General features: G+C 42.9%; 1 protein-coding gene across 2 annotated transcripts in view; it reads left to right on the top strand.

Annotated features, from left to right (window-relative positions):
* PELI2 (pellino E3 ubiquitin protein ligase family member 2) overlaps positions 1-25,693 on the top strand; it is a 56,166-nt gene that overhangs the window by 24,971 nt on the left and 5,502 nt on the right. For both annotated transcript variants that reach the window (XM_070942675.1, XM_070942682.1), the window contains exon 3: positions 21,483-21,584. In XM_070942675.1, the coding sequence (XP_070798776.1) occupies positions 21,483-21,584 (102 nt within the window). The remainder of the gene's footprint in view (positions 1-21,482; positions 21,585-25,693) is intronic.

Raw genomic sequence — 25,693 nt, forward strand, 5'->3', positions numbered from 1 at the left:
CACACACACACACACTATTCTTCCCAATGTTGGAGAGATTCTTTTTAAAAATCATTTTTTTTCCACTTGTCATGTGATAAAGCTATACCCTTTTGGTGTAAAATTTTTGGGGATAAGTAACATTACTAAACAAAAAATTGATGTTCCCAAGTTGGCTTATTGCATTTATTTTTAAGCCTAAAGTTTCATCTTGTAAATAAAGAACTTACAGTATCTGTGTAATTTTAGCAGTCAAAACAATAATTGCACAACATTGGAAAACTAGATAACATTTAAGATTTGAATTAACAAGGTCTCTTCAATTACCACATTAGAAAAAAAATCACAGATAAAGTTAAATTACGTAGTGAGACATCAGAAGCAGTACAACAGTTTTATCAAATTTGGATGGATTTTATGATTTATCTCAATAACAACAGACCAGTATATAGTATACTTTACGTATATGATACATTTGTATATGCAGTATCTGTCTCTTTATTTACATTGTAGTAATACTTTTTTGTATTTTCTGTACATGTTTCTTCTTTAAATGCATCTTGGATTTATAATGCAGTTACCTGATATTGTTTCTCCGCATAGTAGGGAAACGGCTGTCACTCTGGGGGTCAACAGTTCCATGCAGCATGTGACCGAGTCTACAAATTAACATAGCTCCGCCCTCTTGGCCCAGTGTTTCGACTCGGTCTATGCTGGCCGGTCGTGTCTCCCTGTGTAGCCGTTTCCTTACTATACTGCTTCAGCGCTGTTTTCTTCCAGTTCTAGTATTTTTGGACTTTTTCATTGTTGCTAGCATTTTTCTTCGGAATTTGGCCGGCTCACATTGTCAGCGCAGTGTTTTCGCGCGCTTTTCGCTCCGACGCTTCCAGCCATCGGGTAAGTGCTGCGGCGACTTGTTTGCCAATTTAAACTTGGAGCTGCTTGTTAGCCGGCGAGGAGAGCACTCGGTGGATCGCTATTCGGCCAGTTGGTCTGCGATCGAGCTTCGGTCTCTGGTTGGGCTCTCCTACTTGCTCCTTGTTGGTGCTTTAACAGCCGTTCGGCTGGTGGCGCTTTTTGGATTGACAGCCCACTGACTGCAATTATAGTTGGCTGCGATCGCAATAATAGCCCTTGAGCTAGCGATCTTTCTCATTGCCACCTGGATTGCTAATTGTGGATTGGCCCTTCTAGTACTCAGAGTAGCAGCGGCGACTTATTATTGTGTCGGCCTTGGACCCGGCGGCCATTTTGAACTAATTTGAACTAAATTGGTTACTTCTGAGATGGCGGCTAGACAACAGTCAGCTTCAGTTCAATCGGGCAGGGCGAGCAAGAGACCTGCCCAGGATGATCCATTAGAGGGCCCCTCTCCTAAACAGCCCAGGGCCAGTCGGGCTAAAGGCAGTAAGCCTAGTTCTTCTCTGACTGCACCCTCTAAGGATGAGCAGCAAGGCCATTGAAAAGGCCTTTCGCAAAGCCCAGTCTCACGTGGGCCAGGCCACTCCCACTGTTCCACTTGCTCCCTCGAGGGCTCGGTCTCCTGCTAGTTCCATTCGGGAGCTTTCTCCAGATGGTTCGGTTATCAGCTGAACCACGTCATCTGCCTGGCTCTGAGCCTCTTTTTCAGACTTCACCTGCTCCTGAGGCTCCCCAAGAAACAACCGGGGATGATCCAGCCCCTGTGGCCCCGCCCGAGATTTCTGCTCCGTCCATTCCAGAGGCTTTTGAAATCATGCTAGCCAGGGTCATCAAGCAGGGCCTTGCCCAATGTCTGCAACAGGGCAACCTCGCCCCTGATCCTCCTGTTTTACAACATAGATCAGGCAGGAGATTCCGTGTCCGAGCAAGACCTGGCTGATTCCATTGCTTCTCTGGACCAGGCTTCTCTCTCTGAGCTGGATGAGGTCCCTGATTCGGCCCTATCTGATGACGAAGGACTGGTTCCTGACCAGACTCCCTTTATTGGCCTTTTTAAACCGCAGCTTTTTAGATCTTTATTGTGCAAGACCATTGTGACTACCCATTTGGGCACTGTCTCTTCAGCGACAGCTGATACCGTTGTTTCAGATCCAGCTTCAGCTGTTTTTGCGGAGCCTACGGTCGATCCAGAGACTATCCCGGCTCCTAAACTTTTCTTAGATGTCCTTCAATGCCAGTGGACTCTACCGGGGGCTGGTCCCAGCCCCAATGGCCTTGACAAGAGGCTTTACAATTCTGCTCCTGCTCTTTTGGATTTATTGCAGCCTCCCTCTGTGGATGCTCCGATCGTGGCCCTCTGCAATTCATCTCATCCTGTGGGACCTCCGGAGGATTCATTGCGCCCTGAAGATCGCAGAGCAGAAAAAACCCTGCTCAAGGTCACCAGGCGGCCACCTGGGCCATCAGGGCCTCGTCATCAGCCTCTTTCTTCAACAGAGCCGCTTTGTTATGGATCAAACAGCTTCAGGACCGCCTTCCGCCTTCCGCCTTCCGTTCCCGTCAGGATCTGAACAAGATCTCAGCAGCCCTGGAGTATTCAGCTGATGCCACTCTTAATGCTATGAGATTCGCTGCTAAAGCTCTCAGTTCCAACATAACATCACGTCGTCTCCTGTGGCTGCGCAACTGGAACGCCGACATGCAGAGCAAGTGGCAGTTAGCTTCTTCGTCCTACACTGCAGGATCCTTGTTCGGGCCACCATTGGAACCTCTACTTGTGGAGACTAGAGACCATCGTAAGATCCTTCCCTCGGTTTCCAGATGGGCAGATTCTCGTTTCTCAGCCCTTCCCCGGACCCAGTCCTTTCGTGCTCCGATTCTGGTCCATACCAGCACCGCTACCAACGCTCCTTTCCTGCCAGGTCCCAGACCCAGGAAGCCCAGGTTAGACAGGGAAGTCGATTCTTTCCAAAACGTTCCTTCTGGGGGGGAAGGGGTCGTTTCCCACGAAGGTCCCGCTAGTTCGGCTCCCATAGGGGGACGCTTGTCCCTCTTCTTCCATCAATGGGAGTTTTCTACTTCTGATGCCTGGGTCCTATCTACCATCAAGTCGGGCCTTTATTTGGAGTTCCTTTCCCCTCCCCCTTCAGTTTTTCTCCCTTGCCCCGTCTCTCAGGATGTCGCTAAGAGGGCTTTGGTTTCTTCAGCTATCTCCCACCTTTTGGAAATTAGGGCTGTCCAAAAGGTCCCTCGGGGGCAGTGGGTCTGCGGCTTCTATTCCCGTTTGTTTCTTGTCAAGAAGTCCTCGGGAGGTTGGTGCCCCATCCTGGATTTAAAAGCTTTGAACCGGTATGTTATTTACCGCCGGTTCAAAATGCACTCTCTGGCTACTATTCTGGAGTGCATTCGTCCAGGTGATTTTCTATCCTCTATAGATTTAACTGAGGCATACCTCCACATTCCCATCGCCCCCTCCCACCATCAGTATCTTCGTTTTAGTTTTTTGGGACAGCATTATCAGTATAGGGCCCATCCCTTCGGGCTTTCATCTGCCCCGAGGGTCTTCACAAAGGTCAGGGCCGCCCTCATTGGGCATATCCGGACCCTTTCGATACGTTTGCAATTTTACTTAGACGACATTTTGGTGCTGTCCTCGTCTCTCCCTTCTGCCCACCGGGATTTGTCTACTGTGCTATCCATCTTGCAGGCTCATGGCTTCTCGATTAATTGGGCCAAAAGTCAGCTTAACCCTAGTTCCCATATTGTCCACTTGGGGGCTGCTATAGACACAGTTTTCTCTATAGTTTCCCTCTCCCCAGAACGCCAAGTTAGTCTTTCTTCACTGGCCTCTCAGTGTTTGGTAGAGGGTTCCTGCATGGTTCTAAAGCTGTCCCGTTTGTTGGGAAAAATGGTCTCCACGTTTGGAATAGTTCCCTGGTCTCAACTGCACAGCAGGTAGTTCCAGTGGTTCCTGCTTCCTCATCAACGGGCCGGTCGCAGTTCTTCGCTCATTCTCCTTCGGTTGCCCCCTCAAGTTTCCTCGTCCCTTTGGTGGTGGACTTCAGACGCCATTGCTCAAGGCAGCTTCTTTCACGAACCTCACCGTCTGTCTCTGGTGACTGATGCCAGCCTTTTGGGTTGGGGGGCCCATCTTCTGCAACATCAGGCTCAGGGCCTCTGGACAGTGCAAGAACGTCGGAACAACATCAATTTTTTGGAGCTGCGGGCCGTCCGTCTGGCCCTCCTTCGTTTTCAGCATCTCGTGGAGGGCAAGGACGTTCTTGTCCTAACGGACAACATCTCTACAAAAACCCACCTCAACAGGCAGGGGGGGACTCGCTCCAGGTTGCTTCTAGTAGAGTCTCTGCACCTGGGCTTCTGGGCCGAACGTCATCTCCGATCCCTCAAGGCAGACTACATCTCGGGGGCCTCGAACGTTCAGGCGGATGCCCTCAGTCACCACGTCCTGGACCCTGGAGAATGGAGCATTCCACAGTCCCTGTTTCAGGAGATCACGGGCAGGTTTGGGACGCCTGTTGTCGATTTATTTGCCTCCTCGTCAAACCACCGAGTTCCCCGGTTCTTCTCCCGTTATCCGGATCCATGGGCGGAGGCCACGAATGCCCTCCGCAGTCCCTGGCCGCCCGGCCTCCTCTACGCGTTCCCTCCTCTGTCCCTTCTGGTGAGGGTGGTTCGGAAGTTCCTGGAAGAGAGAGCAGAGTTGATTCTCATTGCCCCGCATTGGCCCCAACAACCATGGTATGCGGACCTTCGCTCCCTATCAGTCGCGACTCCCTGGCGCATTCCTCGGGCCAGTCTCTCTCTCTCCCAAGGGGCACTCCACCATCCGTACCCTTCGAGCTTCCAGTTGACCGCTTGGCAGCTGAGCGGCGCCTTCTAACCGACGCCTGTGTCCCTCCACGGGTCATTTTCATTATGCAGGCTGCCCGCTGCAGTTCGACTACGTGCATCTATGAGGCAACATGGGCCGCGTTTTCTTCCTGGTGTAGTCGTACGGAGGTGGATCCATTGGCAGCTTCTGTCGTTACGGTCCTTTCCTTTCTTTTGGAGGGATTTGATGCTGGTTTGGCTCCGTCCACTTTGTGCCACCAGGTGGCGGCTCTTTCGACGATTTTGACTTGTGGTTCTAAGGAATCTCTCGCCCATCATCCGCTCATCAGATCCTTCCTGCGAGGGGCGACCAATTTGCGTCCTCCTGTGGTCCACTGGTTTCCGACCTGGAATTTGAACTCCGTTCTTAGGGCCCTAACTGACTCTCCTTTTGAGCCCCTCTGAGAGGTTTCTCTGCGTTTTCTGTCTTTCAAAGTTTTATTCTTGGTGGCGATTACTTCGGCTCGTCGTATTTCCGAATTGGGAGCTCTCTCCATTCGTCAGGACCTTTGTATTTTCCACAAGGACAGAGTGGTGTTCCGCCTTGACCCGGCCTTCCTACCCAAGATCAACTCCCTTTTTCATCGGGCACAAGAACTGGTCCTCCTTAATTTTTGTCCTCGTCCCTCTCATCTCTTCGAACGATCCTGGCATACCCTGGACGTACGGCGAGCCCTCCGCATCTATATTTCTCGGACAAGTTCCTTCCGTAAAACGGAAGCCCTGTTTGTATCGTTCCTACCCTGGGCCGTTGGATATTAGCCACCATTGCGACAGCTTACCAGCGTCTCCGTCTGCCGGTTCCTCCTCGGATTACGGCTCACTCGACTTGGAGTGTGGCGACTTCAGCAGCCTGGGCCACCCGTGCCGCATTGGAAGAGGTGTGTCGTGCGGCCACTTGGACATCTCTCACGCCTTTCATTCGGCACTACCGTGTGGATGCGTTTGCCTCATCGGACGCGGCTTTCGGCCGTCGGGTCTTGCAAGCGGTACATCGTTCCTGACTTCGGCTGGTCCGGCTTTTTTTCCCGCCCTGGAGGACATTCAGCTCTGGTATGTCCCCAGAGTGACAGCCATTTCCCCACTATGCGGAGAATGGACGTTGAACTTACCTGATACGTCCGTTCTCGTTGTAGGGAAACGGCTGTCACGCCCTCCCTTCTGGGTCCACAGGGTGGGAGGTGTACTAACTCTTTCTCGTTCTAGGGAGATACGTCAGTCTACGCCAACGCCCTTGCCGAAACACTGGGCCAAGAGGGCGGAGCTATGTTAATTTGTAGACTCGGTCACATGCTGCATGGAACTGTCGACCCCCAGAGTGACAGCCGTTTCCCTACAATGAGAATGGACGTATCAGGTAAGTCCAACGTCCGTTCTAATCACAGTTTAATAAATATAGTGGGAAAACTTGAAGGAGTTTTTATGCTTTTAAAATTACTGTGTAAGATATAGCTTCGGGTGTCTGCCCAGAAAACAGTAATAAAATGAGTTACAACTAGTGCTCTTTCTGAAATGCATAAATACTTCTGAAATCTTTAGCAAATCCTTTACTTTATATTGCTTTTCTGGTGGCTTAAGGAGCTGTAACCTAAACGAAAAGAACTAAATGTACTTTTACATGTTTTATAGTAGCATGGTTTCAAAACCGAGAACAGTGCTGTTCCATTCTTTGAATAAAATCCATGTTAGAATAAAAACTTGCATATTTTAGAGACAGTTTCTTAGTAGTGAATTGTTATTCTTCTGTAAACTAAATGTAAATTCCTATTGATTTGTTTTATTGAATAAGATCTGTTTGGGGGTATGGTTAGTATACTATGGAAGTTATGTGATATAATCAACTGCACTGTGTAGGTAGTCCTTGATTTAATTCAGCTCCAGCGTGCATGCGCGTGCCAGCCAGCTGATTTTCGGGCCTGCCAGAAGTCGGGAAATAGGCCGTTTCCAGCCCCTGGAGGGTCTCCAGGGGGTGGGGAAGGCCGTTTTTTGCCCTCCCCAGGCTCCTAGAAAGGCTCTTGAGCCTGGGGAGGGCGAAAAACAGGCCTTCCGGTCCCACCAGAAGTCGGGAAATGGGCTCTTTCCGGCCTCCGGGGTGGGTGGGGAAGGCTGTTTTTGCCCTCCCCGGGCTCCAAGAAAGCCTCTGGAGCCTGGGGAGGGCGAAAAACAGGCCTACCGGGCCCACCGTGACATTGCGTGCCAAAAGCAAGAAGAGCATGGGGGAGGGTCATGTGCACATGCACAAGGGGGAGTGCATTGAATTATGGGTGTGGGCACATGCGCACATGACCCTCCTGTGCTCCCCCTGCTTTTGGCACATGGCTGCAAAAAGGTAGCCATCACTGGACTAGCACATATATGCAAGGGAAACTTTTACCGTTACCTTATAGATTCATTGCTTTAGTGTTTACACAATGGTAAACTATAATCTGACATCTGTTTTTGACTGAATGTGATGTGTGACAAAATAGCAGTAAACCATAGCTAGTAAACTGTTGACTTATAAATCTTGATTTATTTTACTATGTATGAATCCACTATCATGGTTCATTTTTATGTGTTTCCCCTCTTCGCTAATTTCTTCTATAGTAAGTATTCAGAAAAAAAGAGATAAGAATATGGAATAGGCTAAGCAAGGTATAACTGCTTTGTCTGCAACTTTGGTTTGTTCAACAAACTATGCTTAAAATGAAATCTGATTAAGTATTATATAATTATCACAACAATTTCTTTCCAAATGTGTACTTTTAAAGGCAGCCTTCCTCAATCAGGGCGTTCTCTAATTACTTAGACTTGCACAGGCAAAATACCCAGTGATCTCCTTAAACCCTTCAGACTAGATCAGAGTAGGATACGAATATCATGTACATCAGTACTACTACATCAGTACTACTTTTATTGTAAAGTTTCAATAACAGAGTCTTTCACTTTACCTCCCTTCCCTTTATCTTTGGGCATACTAGGGTGGAACCTTTTACTCACATCACATTGTTAGCCCAAGCCCAGGCTTAACTAACCATTGCTTTGGCAGTGCCTTTTTCTTGTGCCTCTGCCCTCTACGTAGCCTGCCCATTGCATTCTAAAAGTTGAAAGTGCACATATAGTATGTGGATATTGTCCACATTGGCTAAAGCTGTTTTCATGGAAGAAAGGGGGGTAGGAATTGAAATCCACAAAATGTCTATCAATTCTGAGTTTCTGACTCTTCTTTATTTTGAACGTTAAAAGGCAGCTTCTTCTACCATGACTACCACCATTCCTTTATAGAGATACTTTACTTAAAATAAGTATTTATTTATTTATTTATTTATTTAATTAAATTTTTATACCGCCCTTCTCCAAAATAGGACTCAGGGCGGTGCACAGCCAAGGTAAAAACAAGACATATATACAAACATGGTGAATCTAAAAAACTATTTAAAATAATTAAATGTTTTGGCCGAATTAAAACCATTTCCAATTTAAAATCAATTTAAAAATTAAAAATTTGGTCAAGCCAGCCCAGCTTGTTGGAATAAATAGGTTTTTAGGGCCCGACGAAAAATCCGGAGGTCTGTTATTATGCGTAATTCTGGGGGGAGGGTGTTCCAGAGGGTAGGCGCCACCACAGAGAAGGCTCTCCCCCTGGGGGTCGCCAGCCGACATTGCCTGGCGGACGGCACCCTGAGGAGGCCCACTCTGTGTGAGCGTACTGGCCGGTGGGAGGCTATTGGTGGCAGAAGGCGGTCTCGTAAGTACCCCGGCCCTAAGCCATGGAGCGCTTTAAAGGTGGTCACCAACACCTTGAAGCGCACCCGGAAGACCACCGGGAGCCAGTGCAGCTCGCGCAGGAGAGGTGTCACGTGGGAGCGCCTCGTCGCCCCCATGATCCCCCGCGCGGCCGCGTTCTGGACCAGCTGGAGCCTCCGGGTGCACCCCAGGGGGAGCCCCATGTAGAGAGCGTTGCAGTAGTCCAGGCGGGAGGTGACGAGGGCCTGAGTGACTGTGCGTAGGGAGTCCCGATCTAGAAAGGGACGCAACTGGCGTATCAGGCGAACCTGATAAAAAGCCCCCCTGGCCACGGCCGTCAAATGATCTTCCAAGGACAGCCGTGCGTCCAGGAGGACGCCCAAGTTGCGAGCCCTCTCCGTGGGGGCGAGTGATTCACCCCCAATAGTCAGCGATGGCGTCAGCTGGCTATATCGGGACGCCGGAAGCCACAGCCACTCGGTCTTGGAGGGGTTGAGTTGGAGCCTGTTTCTCCCCATCCAGGCCCGCACGGCCTCCAGGCACTGGGACAGCACTTCAAGGGCATCATTGGGGTGGCCTGGGGTGGAGATATACAGCTGGGTGTCATCAGCGTATTGATGGAACTCCACCCCGAAGCCACGGATGATCTCACCCAGCGGCTTTACATAAATGTTGAACAGAAGGGGCGAGAGTACCGACCCTTGTGGCACCCCACAAGCAAGGTGCCTCGGGGTCGACCGCTGCCCCCCTGTCAACACAGATTGCGACCGGTCGGAGAGGTAGGAGGAGAACCACCGCAAAACGGTGCCTCCCACCCCCAACCCCGCCAACCGGTGCAACATGATACCATGGTCGATGGTATCAAAAGCCGCTGAGAGGTCTAACAGGACCAGGATAGAGGAATGACCCCTATCCCGGGCCCTCCAGAGATCATCCACCAATGCGACCAATGCCGTTTCCGTGCTGTGCCCAGGCCGGAAGCCGGACTGGAGCGGGTCTAGATAGACAGCTTCATCCAGGTACCGGGGAAGCTGTTGCGCCACCACACTCTCAACAACCTTCGCAACGAAGCGAAGGTTGGAGACTGGACGATAGTTAGCCAAAACAGCCGGATCCAGAGAGGGCTTCTTGAGGAGGGGCCTCACCACCGCTTCTTTCAAAGCGGCCGGCAGGACCCCCTCACCCAAAGAAGCGTTAACAATCATCTGGAGCCAGCCTCGCGTCACCTCCCGGGAGGCCAGTACCAACCAGGAGGGACACGGGTCCAATAAACATGTGGTCGCGTTCAGCCGTCCCAGGATCCTGTCCATGTCCTCGGGAGTCACAGGATCGAACTCCCCCCAGATAACACTCTCAAGACCTGCCTCAGTCATCCCGTCCGGACATACCCAGTCAGAGGCCAGCCCCTCTCGAATCTGAGCGATTTTGTCATACAGATATTGCACAAAATCCTCAGCTCGACCCTGCAAGGGGTCATCCCGCACTTCCAGATGGAGGAGGGAGCGGGTCACCCTAAACAGGGCGGCTGGGCGATTATCTGATGACGCGATAAGAGCGGCAAAATAGCTAGTTTTCGCCGTTTTTATCGCCACTAGGTAGGTCTTAATATGAGACCTCACCCGTGTTCGGTCAGATTCGGAGCGGCTGGTCCTCCAGCTACTCTCCAGGCGTCTTTTCCGGCGCTTCATCTCCCTAAGCTCCTCGGAGAACCAAGGAGCTAGGTGAGTTCGGTGCCGGGTCAGAGGCCGCAAAGGCACGACTCGGTCCAAGGCCCCGGCAGCCGCACTGTCCCAGGCGGCCACCAGGTCTTCCGCCGAGTCATGAGCCAGAATCTCAGGAAATGGCCCAAGCTCCATCTGGAACCTGTCAGGGTCCATCAGGCGCCTGGGGCGGAACCACCTTGCCGGTCCCGCCTCCCTGCGGCAGGGTGCAGCGGTTTGAAAGTCCAGTCGAAGGAGCGAGTGGTCAGACCATGACAAGGGTTCGATGACTATATCCCCTATATCAAGGCCACTCAACCACTGACCAGAGACAAAAACTAAGTCCAGAGTGTGTCCCCCTGTGTGAGTGGGGTCATGAATTAACTGAGTAAGGTCCATGGCCGTCATGGAAGCCATGAACTCTCGAGCCACCTCAGACGCTTCACCGATGGATGGCAGGTTAAAGTCCCCCATGATGGCAAGTCTGGGGGTAGCCACCGCCATCAATATTTAAATTGATTGCCACTAAGAGACTGTAAACTGAAAGCCAAATCCTGCAGAATGTTAGTGAGATATAAATAGGCATCACTCCCTGCTTTATAAGTTGAAAGACAGACGGGGGCATAACACTGCTTTTCCGAATATATAATTATTCTGGAACCAGAAATGCATATTTATGGCAAGTGACTAAAAAGCACTCCCAACACGTCATCTGCTTTTCCCAAGTCGTCCTTTTCATTGTATCTTTTTATTTATGTATTCATTAAGCTTATATGCCACCCAGTTCGCTTAGAGGTGACTCTAGGCAGTTTACATTCAATTAAAAACAACAAGATAAAACATTTAAAACATTAAATAATAACACTAGAAATGAGTTAAAATTGACAAAGATGGGAGGGAAGGGAGCAAATTATACACAGAGGTGGGATTTATCTTCATTAACATCCCCCCCCCCCCCCGAGAATAATATGCCCAGACCAGTTGGTAAAACCAGCTCTTCAGGCCCTTTCGGAAGTCCAAAAGCCTTTTTCTGACTGACTATATTTGTACTCTTAGGAGTTAAATGTGAGCTGACAAAACTCTAATTAAAACATCATTCTAATTATTTTAAGATTTATCTCTGTCTCTGACTCAAACACATACAAACACAATTTTCAGGAGAGATTGCAAAAATGAAACATAATAGAGCTGGGTAGGTATTTATATTCAGGGGAAAAATGGTGATTCGGAGTCTGTAATATGTGCCCATGTTGTATTTGCTGATAGGGCTCAAGGTTGACTCAGCCTTCCATCCTTCCAAAGTCGGTAAAATGAGGACGCAGATCAGGGGTGAAATCTACTTACCTTCGCTACTGGTTCACAAATGGGAGTGCTCGCGTGCCCTCCTCCACACATGCGCAGAGCAATCCAGGCAGGTGGGCGGAGCTTCCCAGCGCTACCGGTTCGCCCGAGCTGGATAGAACCGGCTGAATTTCACCACTGACGCAGATTGTTGGGTGCAATATGCTAACTCTGTAAACCACTCAGAGAGGGCTGTAAAGCACTGTGAAGTGGTATATAAGTCTAAGTGTTATTGCTATTGCTAATTCCATAAAGAAATTAAACCTTTGCTCAGTCCAGGAAAAGACTAATAGACTGAGAAATCAGAGGGATAATAGTGCAGATTTATTAGACCAGCAGGAAATGTCTCATATCAGGATGGAAAAATAATCTCTTAATCATTAGTAGTAAATCACAACTTGTGTTTCATACAAACATCAGAAACAAGACTGAGAACAATGGAAGAGGTTGAGGCAATGAACAGACATTTAGATAATAAAATGCAAAATAGATTTCATTAATCATTGGCCACAATCCCAATGTTTGGGATTGAAAGAGAAAGCTGTTATTGGTTTCTTTTTTTTATGTGGTGGTAAATTGAGGGCATTGTGCATTTCTGTTTTTAAAATAATAAAATAGTTGTGCCCAATAGCCAATTGTGCTTTAGTCTGGGAAAGAAATTGAAGAAGCAATCAAGTTTATGTGGAAAAGAGAATGCCTGTCTTTGAATGACATTGGCAGTTGGAGCCCTTGAGTTACGACTGTAACGGAGCCTGCTTATTATAATCAGAAGTTTGGAGGGCCGTTATACTGTGACTCCCTGACCTGTATATACGTTTCTCATGAGAACACTGGGGTATTCTGGGATTCCCATTTTTTTCTGAGTTTTCTCAAATCCAGCATTCATCACCAATAATGTCTCATATTCCTCAGCCTTTTCTAAAGCCAGCTTGAACATCTGGCATCTCTTTTCCCATGCAAGACTCTAATCTCTGTTGAATTGTCTTAAGCATTATTTTGCTAGCATGTGAAATTAAGGGTATAGTACGATAGTTTACACATTGTTAGTGTCTTTTTTTGGTATTGTAAATTGATTTCTTCTGATTTGTTGGCCACTCTGCCATTCTCTAGATTTAATGGCATAGCTCAGTGGTGGCAAACCTTTTACTCACCAAGTGCCAAACAGGTATGCGCTTCGCTTACGCGTGGCTCCCCCATGCGCTGCACGCACAATTGCACCATCTGTGCACTTGCACGGCTTTTGCACGGCTCCCCTGTGCGCTGCGTGTGCAATTGCACCATCTGCGCATGTGCATGGCTTTTGCACACACAATGCACACACACAAACACCATCTGCACATGTGTGTGCTGCGCACAGCTACTTGCACACACCTGCGCAAATATGCACGGATGCACATGAGAGCTTCGAAGACCAGCTGGGTCTCCAGAAGTTTGCACATGCGCACCAGAGGCCTGAACACCAGCTGGGACGCGAACGCATATGCAGCTGCAGGTGAGTTGGGCAACAGTTCATATGCCTGGAAAGATGGCTCTGCGTGCCACCTCAGGCATGGGTGCCATAGGTTCGCCATCATGGGCATAGCTTAATTAAAACCTTTACTGATTATTCTTCTGCTGCTTCAGTGGGCATTCCATCAGTTAGTAAGCTGAGTTGGTAATGAATGAAGTGCTGATCTAACTTCATCTTCTTGTACTAGGCATTTTTGTAAGTAGGGAATATCTTCTAAAATATCTTGGATGTTGACATCACAACTGTATAGTGTTTCAATATGCTCCCTCCATTTTCCTTTGATCTCCTTTGAATAGTTACATCTGTCTACTGGCATGCTTTAGCATACCAATTCAAGGTTAGAATCTCCTTCTGAATTCAGAAATCTTTTGAAAAAGTCCTTATTTTCCCATGTCTGTTTCCATCTTCAGTGTTTTTGCCAATGTAATACTGTTTTGTGTCTTTTCTAACATGTCTCTAAAACTCTTTGTTAAGTTCATTTCTTAAGATTTTTCTTTCTTTCTTATTCTGGCTTCTTTTTTCATCTTTTCCATAGTTTGTTCTGAAATCCAGTTTTCTTTTTTTTCTTTGTCTTCATATTTGGCAGACTCATATCTTTACAGGTAGTCCTGATTTAATATCCAGTCATTTAAGCAGCTGTTTGAAGTTACAACAGACCTTCCCAAAAGTTACTTGACCTCATTTTGAAGTTGTAGCACCCCCATGGTCATTGGCCCTTACAACTGATCACAGGGATGCTGCAGCACTCCCTGTTTCTCTTCCCCCTTGATCCTGCACCGCTGGGTACCTGCAGGCTATGTGCCTGCGTCCCACCTCTCCATCACCCATCACTCTTACCTTCTGAAGATTTCTGGACCTCATGTTGGGGAAGGAGGGCAGTCCATACATGTCTGACCATGTGGCTGCCTCCTGGAAACAGTCACCATTTTCAGAATGCCCACAATTCCTTACAATTGCGCCAAAATGGCATAACTTCCTTGGGAGGCAAAACCCAAGGGCCTTGGGGACCCCAAAGGCAACAAGCGGAGCACAGGATGTCTCAGGTTGGAAAGGCCTTGGGAGGCCTGCATCAGGCAGTAGGCGGTCGTGGTGTTTCAGATATTTTGGGTTGCATCCATGGTGCATATCAGGGGTGGGTTCTAATTTTTTTTACTACCGGTTCTGTGGGCGTGGCTTATTTTGTGGGTGTGGCTTGGAGGTCATGTGACTAGGTGGGCGTGGCTAGCTGGTCAGAGTCATTTCTGGAAGGTCCTCGCACTTACGACCAGTCCTTGCACTTACGACCCAACTCATTTGTTTGCTTTTAACACTGATCAACTGTAGGACGGCCCTTTGAAGCCCCGCGGCAAGAGTTTAAACAGTTTTTTTCCCTCTAGTCATCAGCTGGGACTCAGGAGGCAGCAATAGATTGGGGGTGGGACCAAATAAAAGGTAAGAATAACGTGGGGGGGTGGGAGGGCGGGGGGGGAGAACCGGTTCGGTGACATGATATCGTCACCGCTTCCAGCTCGGTTGAACCGGACCGGACCGAACCGGGAGGAACCCACCACTGGTGCATATCACTATTACATCTTTGCTTTCTATTGCCACAGTCATTCTACTTCTATTTGCAGGTTTTAGTATTTTGTGTTTTTTTTTCAGTGCTTTCTCTTCTCTTCTGCTGTCTCCGGGGACTGCCATATTATTATCATAGGTTTATTCTAGGGTTTAGTTGTTTTATCCTACTTTGATTTAGCTGACAATTCCATGTTAGAACCTGCTTTAAATAATCCTAGATGTATGCATACTCTGTCTTATTCCAGGCCATTGCTTTAAACGTATTGTTTGTTTTAGTGTACAGTACACACATTTGTTTACTAGGCTCTAAGCTAGTTTTATTGAATCAATATATAATTATTGTATTGTGGTTTTTGTTTAGTTTTTGTTTGGTGCTGTGCCATGGTAATACTGTGTAATTTATTATTGGTGCTGTTGTTTCTAGAAGTTTCTAGAAGTTTCCTTTAAAGACAGTCCTAAGTAGAGTGCTTTGCTGTTTTCTAAAGGTGGTAAAGGCATGGCTAATTCTTACCAATTACTGTTGCCTTATTTTTGAAAAGCTTCCAATTTCCAATCTGTAATCTACTTAATAGATAATAGCAGTGCTTCTGAAACTTTTTTTTCCATTATCCCAAACAATATGTTTCTGTTGGTGCTAAATCTGTATGTAATAAATCTATATGCAACTATATTTTACTCTTGCTTGTATGTGGCCTTTCCTGAAAGCGTTGTCCTCTCCAATTGCAATTTATAGTCCCTTTCTCGTTGATTTAACTTGTTTATTCAAAGAAAGATAGGCTTGTAGAATTGTTTGTTTGCAGTATTTGTTCATTTTGTAATGAATTTTGACCATGTGTATTTTTACAAAAAAAAAAAAGCAACAAGAAGCCCGTGAAGTATTCTTTATAGTGTCATAAAGGAAATCGGTATGTGTTTGATTTGCACTGGCAATGTTTCATTCCCCCCTCCCCCCGTAATTGATTTCTATCAACTTCTTTCAGTGATAAAATCAATTTCAATAATATTTTAGTCTAGCTGTCATCCTTTCTTGTCCTGCAATATAATATGCCCTATAAATTCTGATCTTGTAATTGTGAGGCCATAGTTCCATAATTGCAAGAACATATCTTGAGTTTGTCTGGAACAGATGAGAACAGAATAACATTTTATATTGTTCAGGGTAAAAAGTCAGTTCAGCTTATCTGTGTATCCAAGAATGACAGATTTTTCTGTATTATGATTAAATAAATAAATAAATAAATAAATAAATAAATAAATAAATAAATAAATAAATAATAAATAAATAATAAATAAATAAATAAATAAATAAATAAATAAATAAACTTTATTGTCATTGTATGTGTATACACAGTATTCACATACAACAAAATTTACTTGACACCCAAAGACCAGGTCCCACACACGTAATCCCCAAACACACTCCCACCCACCACAATTCCCCACCCCTAAACCACCCAAACATCCACACAACAGACCAAGTAATACTGCCCAACAGGTCACTGATGGTGGCCCTTTAGTTAATTGTTGAGTGCAATTATAGCTCTGGGATAAAAACTATTCAGAAAACGTGTGGTCCGAGTTTTAATTGTTCTGTATCTTCTGCCAGAAGGCAACAAATTTGGGTACTAATGTACCTTTGTAAGACTAACTGCTTTTCAGTGTGTACAATACACTGCTTCTTCATTCATTTCTTAGCTCTGGATCTCAAAATGTCTCATTTGTTTTTAATGTAAATTATTTTGTATATATTGGACTCCCAGCAAAATAATTTCTTCTTCTATTAGAAAGTCTCTATATCATTTATTTCACTTTTATGACTATTTACTGATTTGTTTCTCTGCATTCATAATCTTCAATGGCATTTGGGATTTATGGTGTAATTTGGATTAATATCAGAATATAGCCAACTTCACATAAGATTCCTTCATTTTTTGTTTATAAATTGCTTCCTTTCCTAACGGAACAGTTTTATGAGGTATCAAGAAATTCTGCCTGTCTTATATACCAGTATAAGGTTTTTTTTCTGTTTTAATGGATAGATCCTTTGTGTGTTTAGCTATTTCTGAAGTGTGCCGTATTCCACTAGGGGAGGTCTGTTTTCTCTTGGCAATATCTTGGTGCTTCAGGCAAGTTAGGGAACATTCTAATTAGATATGCTGTACGATATTTTGCACAAACATAATGTTATATACTATATGTTATTTTGCACAGATATAATGTTAATATATTTTGCCTTCCTAAAGATTTTCAGTTTTGTTCATTTGAATCAATATTTTATTTTATATATCTTTTTACCTGCTCCAATAATACCTTTAGAATTATCCAGGCACTTCCTGGGCATTCACTATGTAGCTTAGATGCATTCCTTTAAGGCATTTTTTTTTTGTTTATTTCTTTGTAATATGTTGCCTAAGGAAGGCTTTCTGGCTTCACATCAGCCACAAGAACAATTAGAAAGCTCCGTATTCTGGATGTTGCAGGAGTCCATTCCACTACAGCACCTGTAATGTTGACAGCAGACCTGCAAAGTATTTATTATGTTGCGACTTGGTCTGAAAAATCTATTATCTAGACAGATCAAAGCAGGTGCTGGTTTTTTTTTTTTTTTTGGATGACATATATTCTTGTTTGTGTTTCATTGTCCTCTGCATTGCTTGTAATTACACCTAGCAGTTTTCCTCCATTTACGTTACAGAGAAGCCATAGTGAAGGAGAGAACAAGTTACCAAACTGTACTTGCGGTTTTTCTTTTTGACTGGATCATTTGTGCATTTATATAAACCATCCGCTGTCTCTTTTTAGGGGGATATTTGCATTTTAATAACTTCTAATTTGAAGAATACTATTTATGATGCAGAGTATTAACACAACACTTTTAGAATATTATCTCAATTGTTCTTTATAGTAATTGAATGAGACAAGTCTAAAGCATAGTATATTATCCCATGAGGAAAATAATGCATTTCCTAAAATTACCTTGTAGTTTCTATCCTTGTTGAAGTGAGAATTAGGGACCAATATGTAACTCCAACATAAATCAGTGTAGTATTTTCTGTATTATTGTGTATAGTGTTATCTCCCATTGTGGTTTTCATAATTGGATAAATAGACAGTATCTTTTTAGCACCCTGAACTTTTGCTAAACATTCAGCATTGCTAAGAAATATAGCAATGCTTCTTTGAATTGTGGTAGAGTTTTTTTGAGTGTTTGTGTGTGTCTTTCAGTCTGTCCTGACTCCTGGAAACTGCCCGGATTAGTCTCTGTAATTTTCCTGGCAAGATTTCAGAAGTGGTTTGCCATTGCCTTCTTTCCAGGGCTGAGAGAAAGTAACTGGCCTAAGGTCATTCAGCTCACTGTGTGCCTAAGGCAGGACTACAATCCACAGTCTCCTGGTTTATAGCCTGATACCTTAACCACTACACTATACTAGCTCTTCTCTTTAATTGATACATAGAGACAAATGATCAAAAGCAGAGAAAGAGATAGGAAAAAAAGTAAACAATACTGTTTCTGTAATTGAAGTGATAATATCCCTACTAACTGTGCAGTGTTCATTCTTTCTCCATTCTGTGATCAGAGCAGGACTTGGCAATCAGCAATATAGGTTTGCCAGGTAGTGTAGGATAGAGGTATAACTTGTATGTGGTGCAAGGCTTTTTGCATTTCTATATTCAGTTTGGTATGCAGGTAAGCTAGCAGGTGTTTATGTCCCTATATTTTGGGTATTGGCTAGGGTCCACTCCAGCGGTCCATATAATAACAAAAAAAAGTTTGTTAGCTTTGCCTATTTGTTAGGTTCTGGTTTCTGTACCTGTCTTGGTACTATTTGAATATTAAAAGCCTTCTATATATTTATAGAAGATAACTGGAACTCCTTTTAAAGCTATGAATATTTTTTTTTGTTTTCTTCTTAATAGCCTCTGAGCTTCCATTTTAAAGACTGTTAACTTAATCATCAAGAATAATGGGTTATCTAACTCATAGACCCTTTAATGTTTTGTATTTAGAAAGAAATGTTGAAAGAAACTTGATAAAGGCACCAAACTCCTATGAATGTGGTTTTTGAATTGTACAAATGGCTTCAGTGAAATAAGATTAAGTACATGTAGTACTAAATGAATAGTTGTTTTAGAAACACAGGACATTAATTTTCTGTAATTACGAACTAAGGACACCCTGTATCTATGTGGGAGGAACATATGTATAATTTACCTAGTAGAAAATAGAACTAAAAAAACAGGATTTCTAAAGGATATTTTAGAATGCCAATCTATGAAGCTGGGGTTGGTTTGTAGTCTCTAATCAACTATTTCCAAATAACCTTTCAAACATATCCTTAATTCTAATTACTTGACTGGAAGTGGCTGAATGTTTTTCAGCTGTACCTGGATTCTTAAGCATATCTGTAGTACAAATATTTGTTAAATATCAGTGGCTAAGCATGTGGTAGATTGAATTTAAGAGATATTTAGGAGATTATGTCATTTAAAATGAGGAAAATAACAGATGCAGATACTGTCTGTCTGGGAACATTCAGATGCATAGCCAGCTCTGTAATTGATTCATATAAACATATTTGGCTCACCTTTTGAAATCAGCTTTTAGTTTATGTTTAAGATAGAATTCTGAGTAAGAGGAGCATTAGAGACATTTTTTCTTTATTTTAGTGGAAATTATATCTTGAAGCTTTGATAAGTTCCAATATTTGCAGAATAATTAAAATAGATTAACTATATGACTAGGCAGTCACAAAGGTACTGTCAGACCTGGAAGCCATATTTCTACCTTTGTGCCTTCAGGCTTCAGGCCTGCCACAAATCCTACTGTGGGAAATTGGGAGGGGGGATTGCATAGAGAAAAGAAGATATATAGTCTCAATAAAATTCTTTATAGAAAGTCATGGCTATGGGGTCCTGCAGCTGTGTGGAGAAGAATGAGGAGATATCTTCTGTTCTGGACAGCAATTGATTGGATGTGTGGTGGACATGTGGGAGAGGGGCAAGGTCTTGAACTTTCTTTTGGATGTGGAAAACCCGGAAGCTCTCAGATTCGGGTTTTCACAGATGTGCCAATATGACATCTCTAATAAAAGTTAACTTTGAGGAAATTCAAGCCTCAGAGTTTGATTTCGTTGGGGGTGTTACTTGGAACCCTGACAGGTGCTTTTCCAAAAGGCAATTGGACTATATTTTTTCCCTTGAGGAAGAAGATTGATGTTTCAAAAGCACATTAATGCAAATAGATAAATAGGTACCACTTTGGTGGGCAGTAATAACATTCTGTGCCCCTTGGTGTATAGTCAAGCTGGCCACATGACCACGGAAATGTCTTTGGACAACGCTGGCTCCCTCGACTAAGAATTACAGATCCTTGTTGGACTATGTTGCAGGCATTGAATCCATCTGTCAATCATGTAATAGTTTTAGCATTTTCTTCTTTATTAAGGAAGGGGCTGTAGCTGATACGTATAAAGAACAAAGATGAAAAAAGTGTGGTCAAAGTGTAGTCATTTATAGAAATCTTACCCAACATTAGCTTTTTAAATCATTATTTCACAATAATTTCTGCTTTACCAACAGATAAATGACAGTGTTCAACTATATCTATTGGTGCTTTAAAATATTTGATGCTTGATCTATTTATGAATTGTTTTTAAATAAGAAAATGCTGCCCCTGTTTTATATGGGCATATGCCTTGTAAAGACCAGTGTTTTTTTTAAGGAAATAATTTTTTAAGTAAAGTAGACTTCGAGGATATATCCATATGGTTTTCTTGGAAATGGCTATAGAATAAATTTGCTGTTGTCTTATTCCAGGCTGCTTTTTAAAAACATTTTAGTCTAGTATACCTCTCTGGTATGTTATAATGGTTTCCAGTCCTAAGTACTAACCATGCCCAATGCTGCCTAGCTTCTAAATCCATACTAAGCCGTCTAATTATTTCTATTTAAAAGTCATCTAAAAGGTAGGCAAAAATATCTTTCTTTTTATGGAGACAAATATTTGTGGCCTCTTTCATAATGTTATGTCATAATATGGTTTGGTTTTGCCTTAACACTATGTATAAAACAGGTTACTATCACTGAAGTTAACCCTGATTTTTAAAATCCTGGTTTATAGGTGTTCTTTATAAACCTTTTAAAATTAGGTATATACTGAGACAGAGGGTGAGAGAGGCTTGGATTACTGCATTTAAGATTTATTTGTCTTAGTTGTGCTCAATTGTTTTAGTCACACCAGTAGTCTATATAGCATTTTCCACAGAGTAAAAAGAAGAAATGGATCTATAGTTTCCTGTGACAGCAAATACTGTAGGTTTAAAAACTGAAATAAGATGTTGAATACATCTGTAAAAATAGGTTTTCATGTATAAAATATGAATTTCCTCTAGAAAATCTTCATCAAGCAGTATTTCCAATGTAAAATAATACAAAACAACAAATAATACTATAGAATGAAATCACAGAAAGGCACTTTCTTTTCTTTTCTTTTCTTTTCTTTTCTTTTCTTTTCTTTTCTTTTCTTTTCTTTTCTTTTCTTTGTGAAGTAGATAATGCTTTTTTTAAAAAACTATCAAAGTGTAGATCTCAGTCTTTTCTACCTGCTGTCCCATTCAAAAACTCATAAATGATTATATCTTACATGAGAGATGATTCTTGGTTTCCAAGAAATTTATTTTAATTTTATTTGTTATGATTACATTAATAACTACAGTATATGCTGTACTGTACATAAAATTAAAAACTCAATTTGAAGAATGTAGTCATGTTTGTAATTGTATTTACAAGTTTTTTATACTGTTCTTTCCCTGGTATAAATGTTATTTAAATAAAGCAGAGAATGTTTTATTCTACAGGCCATCAGTTGTAAGGGCCAACACAGTATCTCCTACACGTTGTCACGAAATCAAACTGTTGTAGTAGAATATACGCATGATAAAGATACTGATATGTTTCAGGTAAGTGTACTAACATTACATAAAAGTAATTGTTTGTGGTATGGTAAAATAGATTTCCTAGAGATTTTAATGTTTCATATGTGCCTTATGGATTGGAAATTTGTCATATGAAAAGTAATTCTCAGAAAGCTTTTGTGCTATGCCCTGTCTCTGTCTTTTATATTAAGAACACATGAACTACCATGCTGGATCTGACCCCTAGACCATCTAATCCAGCAGTCTTTTCTCATAGAACCAACCAACTACACAAGGAAGCCTACTGGCCTCCTAGTAGATGGCCTTTAGAGACAGTCACACTGCCTTTAAGGCTAATAGCCATTGATCCTAATATTGCACTGTTCTCCGATTTAACAAATTTGGTATGAAATAATCTGTATGATTAAAATATTACAATGGCTGAAGAAGAATGTTAATTGCTTCTCTGTCCAGTTTATGGCTTTGTACAGAAAAATATACAGTTTATGTATAATTGCAAAAGAGACCTATTTCGTAGTTATCTTACAAGTTACAGGAATGTACACTAGGAAGCTGTGGTCAGTTGTGTAGTTTCCTAGCTTAAATGCATGCAACAAAATACTTTCATGATAGTGATATGTAACTGCAAGTCCATGCATTTTCTGCCACTGAAGAGTTTTTCATGTGGAATATTTAAAACGTTTTATAGCAGATCTTTTGAACAATTAATATACATTTCTTGTTATGTACTTAATGGATCATGCTTTTGAAAATTAGTTGGTTGACCCATGAGCAGTGCCTTAGAATAATGTTCCTGAACTTGGATGGATCTTATTCAGGCAGTTTCATCCTCAAACCCCCACAACTTTAACCTTAGACTGTCTACTATTGACCTCACCCCATTCCTAAGAGGTCTGTAAGGGGCTTGCATAAGCGCACCAACATGCCTACCGTCCCTGTCCTACTGTCCCCATTTATTCGTATCCATTTCATGTATTCATATTCATGTTTATACTTATATCTGTTATCTTATACATGCTTGACAAATAAATAAATAAATTTTTGAAAGCTCTCTCAATGAGAACTAGTGGTAGCTGCATTGTTTATACTTTGGTCTTCTCAATATTATTTTGAAAATGTGTCCATGTACACCATGTTGATCATGCTTAGTATAACAGATTCACAGAAGCACCCCAACTCCCCAGTCCAGCTGGAAAAGCCTTAGTTAATTTTCAAAATTTGTTTGGAAATAGATGAATTCAAGTTTTTCTCTGGATTTTTTTTAACCATTTCCCCTACTTCAGTGATTTTCCAAGCTCAGAACATGTAGTGCTATTTGTTAAATTGATCTCCTATTTATTTTTTGAAAAGCTCAGACTGGCTTCATATGACTAGGTCTCCAATCTAGGAATTAATCATGTCATATCCCCTTTGTCTTCACCATTGTTCAGCAATTAAATGCTTCCTATACATTGATTCTAATCTAGAATGTAAAAAAAAGTGTTTATACCACAAGATAAGCAATCCTGAACCAGCTTGGGCTTTCTGAGAGTGATAATGCTTGCTGAAATTATACAGTCTTGAGGTGGTTGATAGCATCTGATACAAAACTGATGTAAACCTGAACCACACCAGATAAACAAGAACAATCATAGAAGAAACAATAACTAACTCAAAAGCAATCCAGAAAGAAGCGATGCCTCAATCAGGGCTGGTCGGACAAACTACTTCACCTATACAATCAATAATCTTCACTCCTCTGTGCACTGATAATGTTACCTAGCTTTGTAATGAAATGTCTGTAGGAAGAAAAGCAAGCTCAGAGAATGCCAAGAACCCAGCAACTCACCCTGAACTACATATTTTCACTATGGCAACTATCTGATACAGCCTGGTATTTAAGCCTTCTTTGGTAGCCTGGACAACCAGGAATTGCTTTGGAGGCAATTGAACAGATTGGATTGCTCCATCCCCTCTTTTCCAGTGCACTTTATTTCCATGCTAGGACAGGAAGCCTCTTTCTCCATAATTAGCATGGAAATGTAATGGGCTGATGGAGAGGGACAGATTGTTCCACTTTTTCACCAATTTGCTTGACAGAAGGCCATTAAAAAGATACCCTGAATTTCTACGTGGGCTACAGATAGGAGGGGATTGTCCCTCCTTCCTGTCTGTTAGCAGCCTAGTTGTTTTTTGGAGCATATTTCTAACACTGGTCTCCTAGTTGACAAAGAAAGTCAGATGGATATTCAAATGGGAGAAAAACACTGTGTTCAGCAATATGTTTCACATTTCTCACCTATTAGAATGAAAGCTATCAGATAAAGTAGTGTCATGTCTGAATGGCAAACAATGCATGAAATTGGAAGTGTAGTGTAGGTAACTCATCTGGCAAATATTGAATTTTTTTAAAAAAAAATATACAATTGAATTTTTTTTTCAGCAATAGTACTAAGTTTTGATATGTTTTCCTGTAACTTACTACTTTACCCAGAGAGTTGCCTAGATGAATTTTTAAAAATGGATCTAGAAAGTAATACTTAATAAAGTAATTTCTCAGACCAAACTATATTACAGACAGTTGTTTTGGGGCGGGGGGGGGGGGGAGTATGGAGCATTGTATATGTTAATTTGAGTCCTCTACTAAAGGAAAGGGAAAAAAATCAAATAAACACATAACATTTCTAGATAATAATTGCATCTGTGGCAATATTCTATTAATATTACATGAAAAAACATACTTCAGGCACAGATTTTAAAAAGTGTATGTGTGCTTCAGATATTTAATACTTTTGTAGCAAGTTTATTGATTCGAGTTCAGGCTATCAAAAACAAATATACACTGCGATATCATATTCTTAAATAAAACATACTGGGACAAACATTTTTGAGGGCTTGCACATAGGCAAAACAGGTGTCCTCAACTTATGACCACAGTTGGAACCAGAATCTCAGTTGTTAAGAGAAATGTCACATGATTGTTTTGCTCAATGATCATAACCCTGGCACTCCTAGTTGTTAAGCAATCTCTCAGACTGTTAAGCAGAGTTCCAGGAAAGGCATGCAGGATGCCTCAGTGGGTTGGGGAAGACCTTGGAAGATCTGATGCAGGCTGCATGTGAGTTTCTGCTCAGGAGTAGAAAATCTTTCCTGCTAAAATCCAAGCGTGATTTTCAGCCCCTGAGTGGAGAGATACCCACATGGGGCCTGCACTGGTCCTCCCAGAGACTTCCTCATCTACCCGAGGCTCTCTGCACTCCTTACGTTATCATACTGCCTTTCCTCTCAGAGGCTGAAAATCATGCCTGGATTTTGGCTGCCTCTCGTTTCTGGGGGCTGGCTGAAAAAGCTTCCTGCTGAAGGATTTGAGCTCTGTGACTGCTTGGATGTTGGAGCAGGCCAAAATCTTTCAGCAGGGAATTCTTTTTCTCTGGGGGTTGGCTAAAAGAGCTTTCTGCTGAAATCCAAGCAGGCATGGAGCTGAACTCTTTTGATGGGGAGTTCTTTCAGCCACCCTCCAGAGACAAGAAGGAATCTTCTCAGCAAATGGCAGCAACTTGAACATTCCCAGCTAGCTTCCCCATTGACCCCATTGACTTGACAAAAGGTTGCTAAACACCCAGATTGTGATCATGTGACTGGGGTGTGTGTGCATGCAAAGTTTTGCATCCTTTCCAAGGCCATCATTAATTCAAACTGACAGTAAATGAATGGTCATAAATTGAGGACTACCTGTATGCAGTTATCTTCTATTTGCAATATTTATTGTGAACATAAGACATTCCTAAGTGCATCTAACAGTACATCTAGTGTGGTGTTATTTAATTGAATGTAATACAGGTAGTCCTCGACTTACAACACAGTTGAGCCCAAAATTTCTGTTGCAAAGCGACAGTTAAGTGAATTTTGCCCTATTTTATAGCCTTTCTTGCTACAGCTGTTAAGTGAATGACTGCAGTTATTCAGTTAGTAACATAGCTATTAAGTGAATCTGACTTCCCCATTGACTTTGCTTGTCAGACGGTTGCAAAAGGTGATCACATGACCCCAGGACACTGCAACTGTCATAAATATGAACCAGTTGCCAAGCATCTCAATTTTGATCATATGACTGTGAGAATGCACTGGTCATAAGTGTGAAAAACAGCCATAAG

Source organism: Pituophis catenifer, unplaced genomic scaffold (genome assembly GCF_029215685.1).
Source record: "Pituophis catenifer annectens isolate HBS135680 unplaced genomic scaffold, rPitCat1.0.hap2 SCAF_1, whole genome shotgun sequence".
Lineage (NCBI taxonomy): Eukaryota > Metazoa > Chordata > Lepidosauria > Squamata > Colubridae > Pituophis > Pituophis catenifer.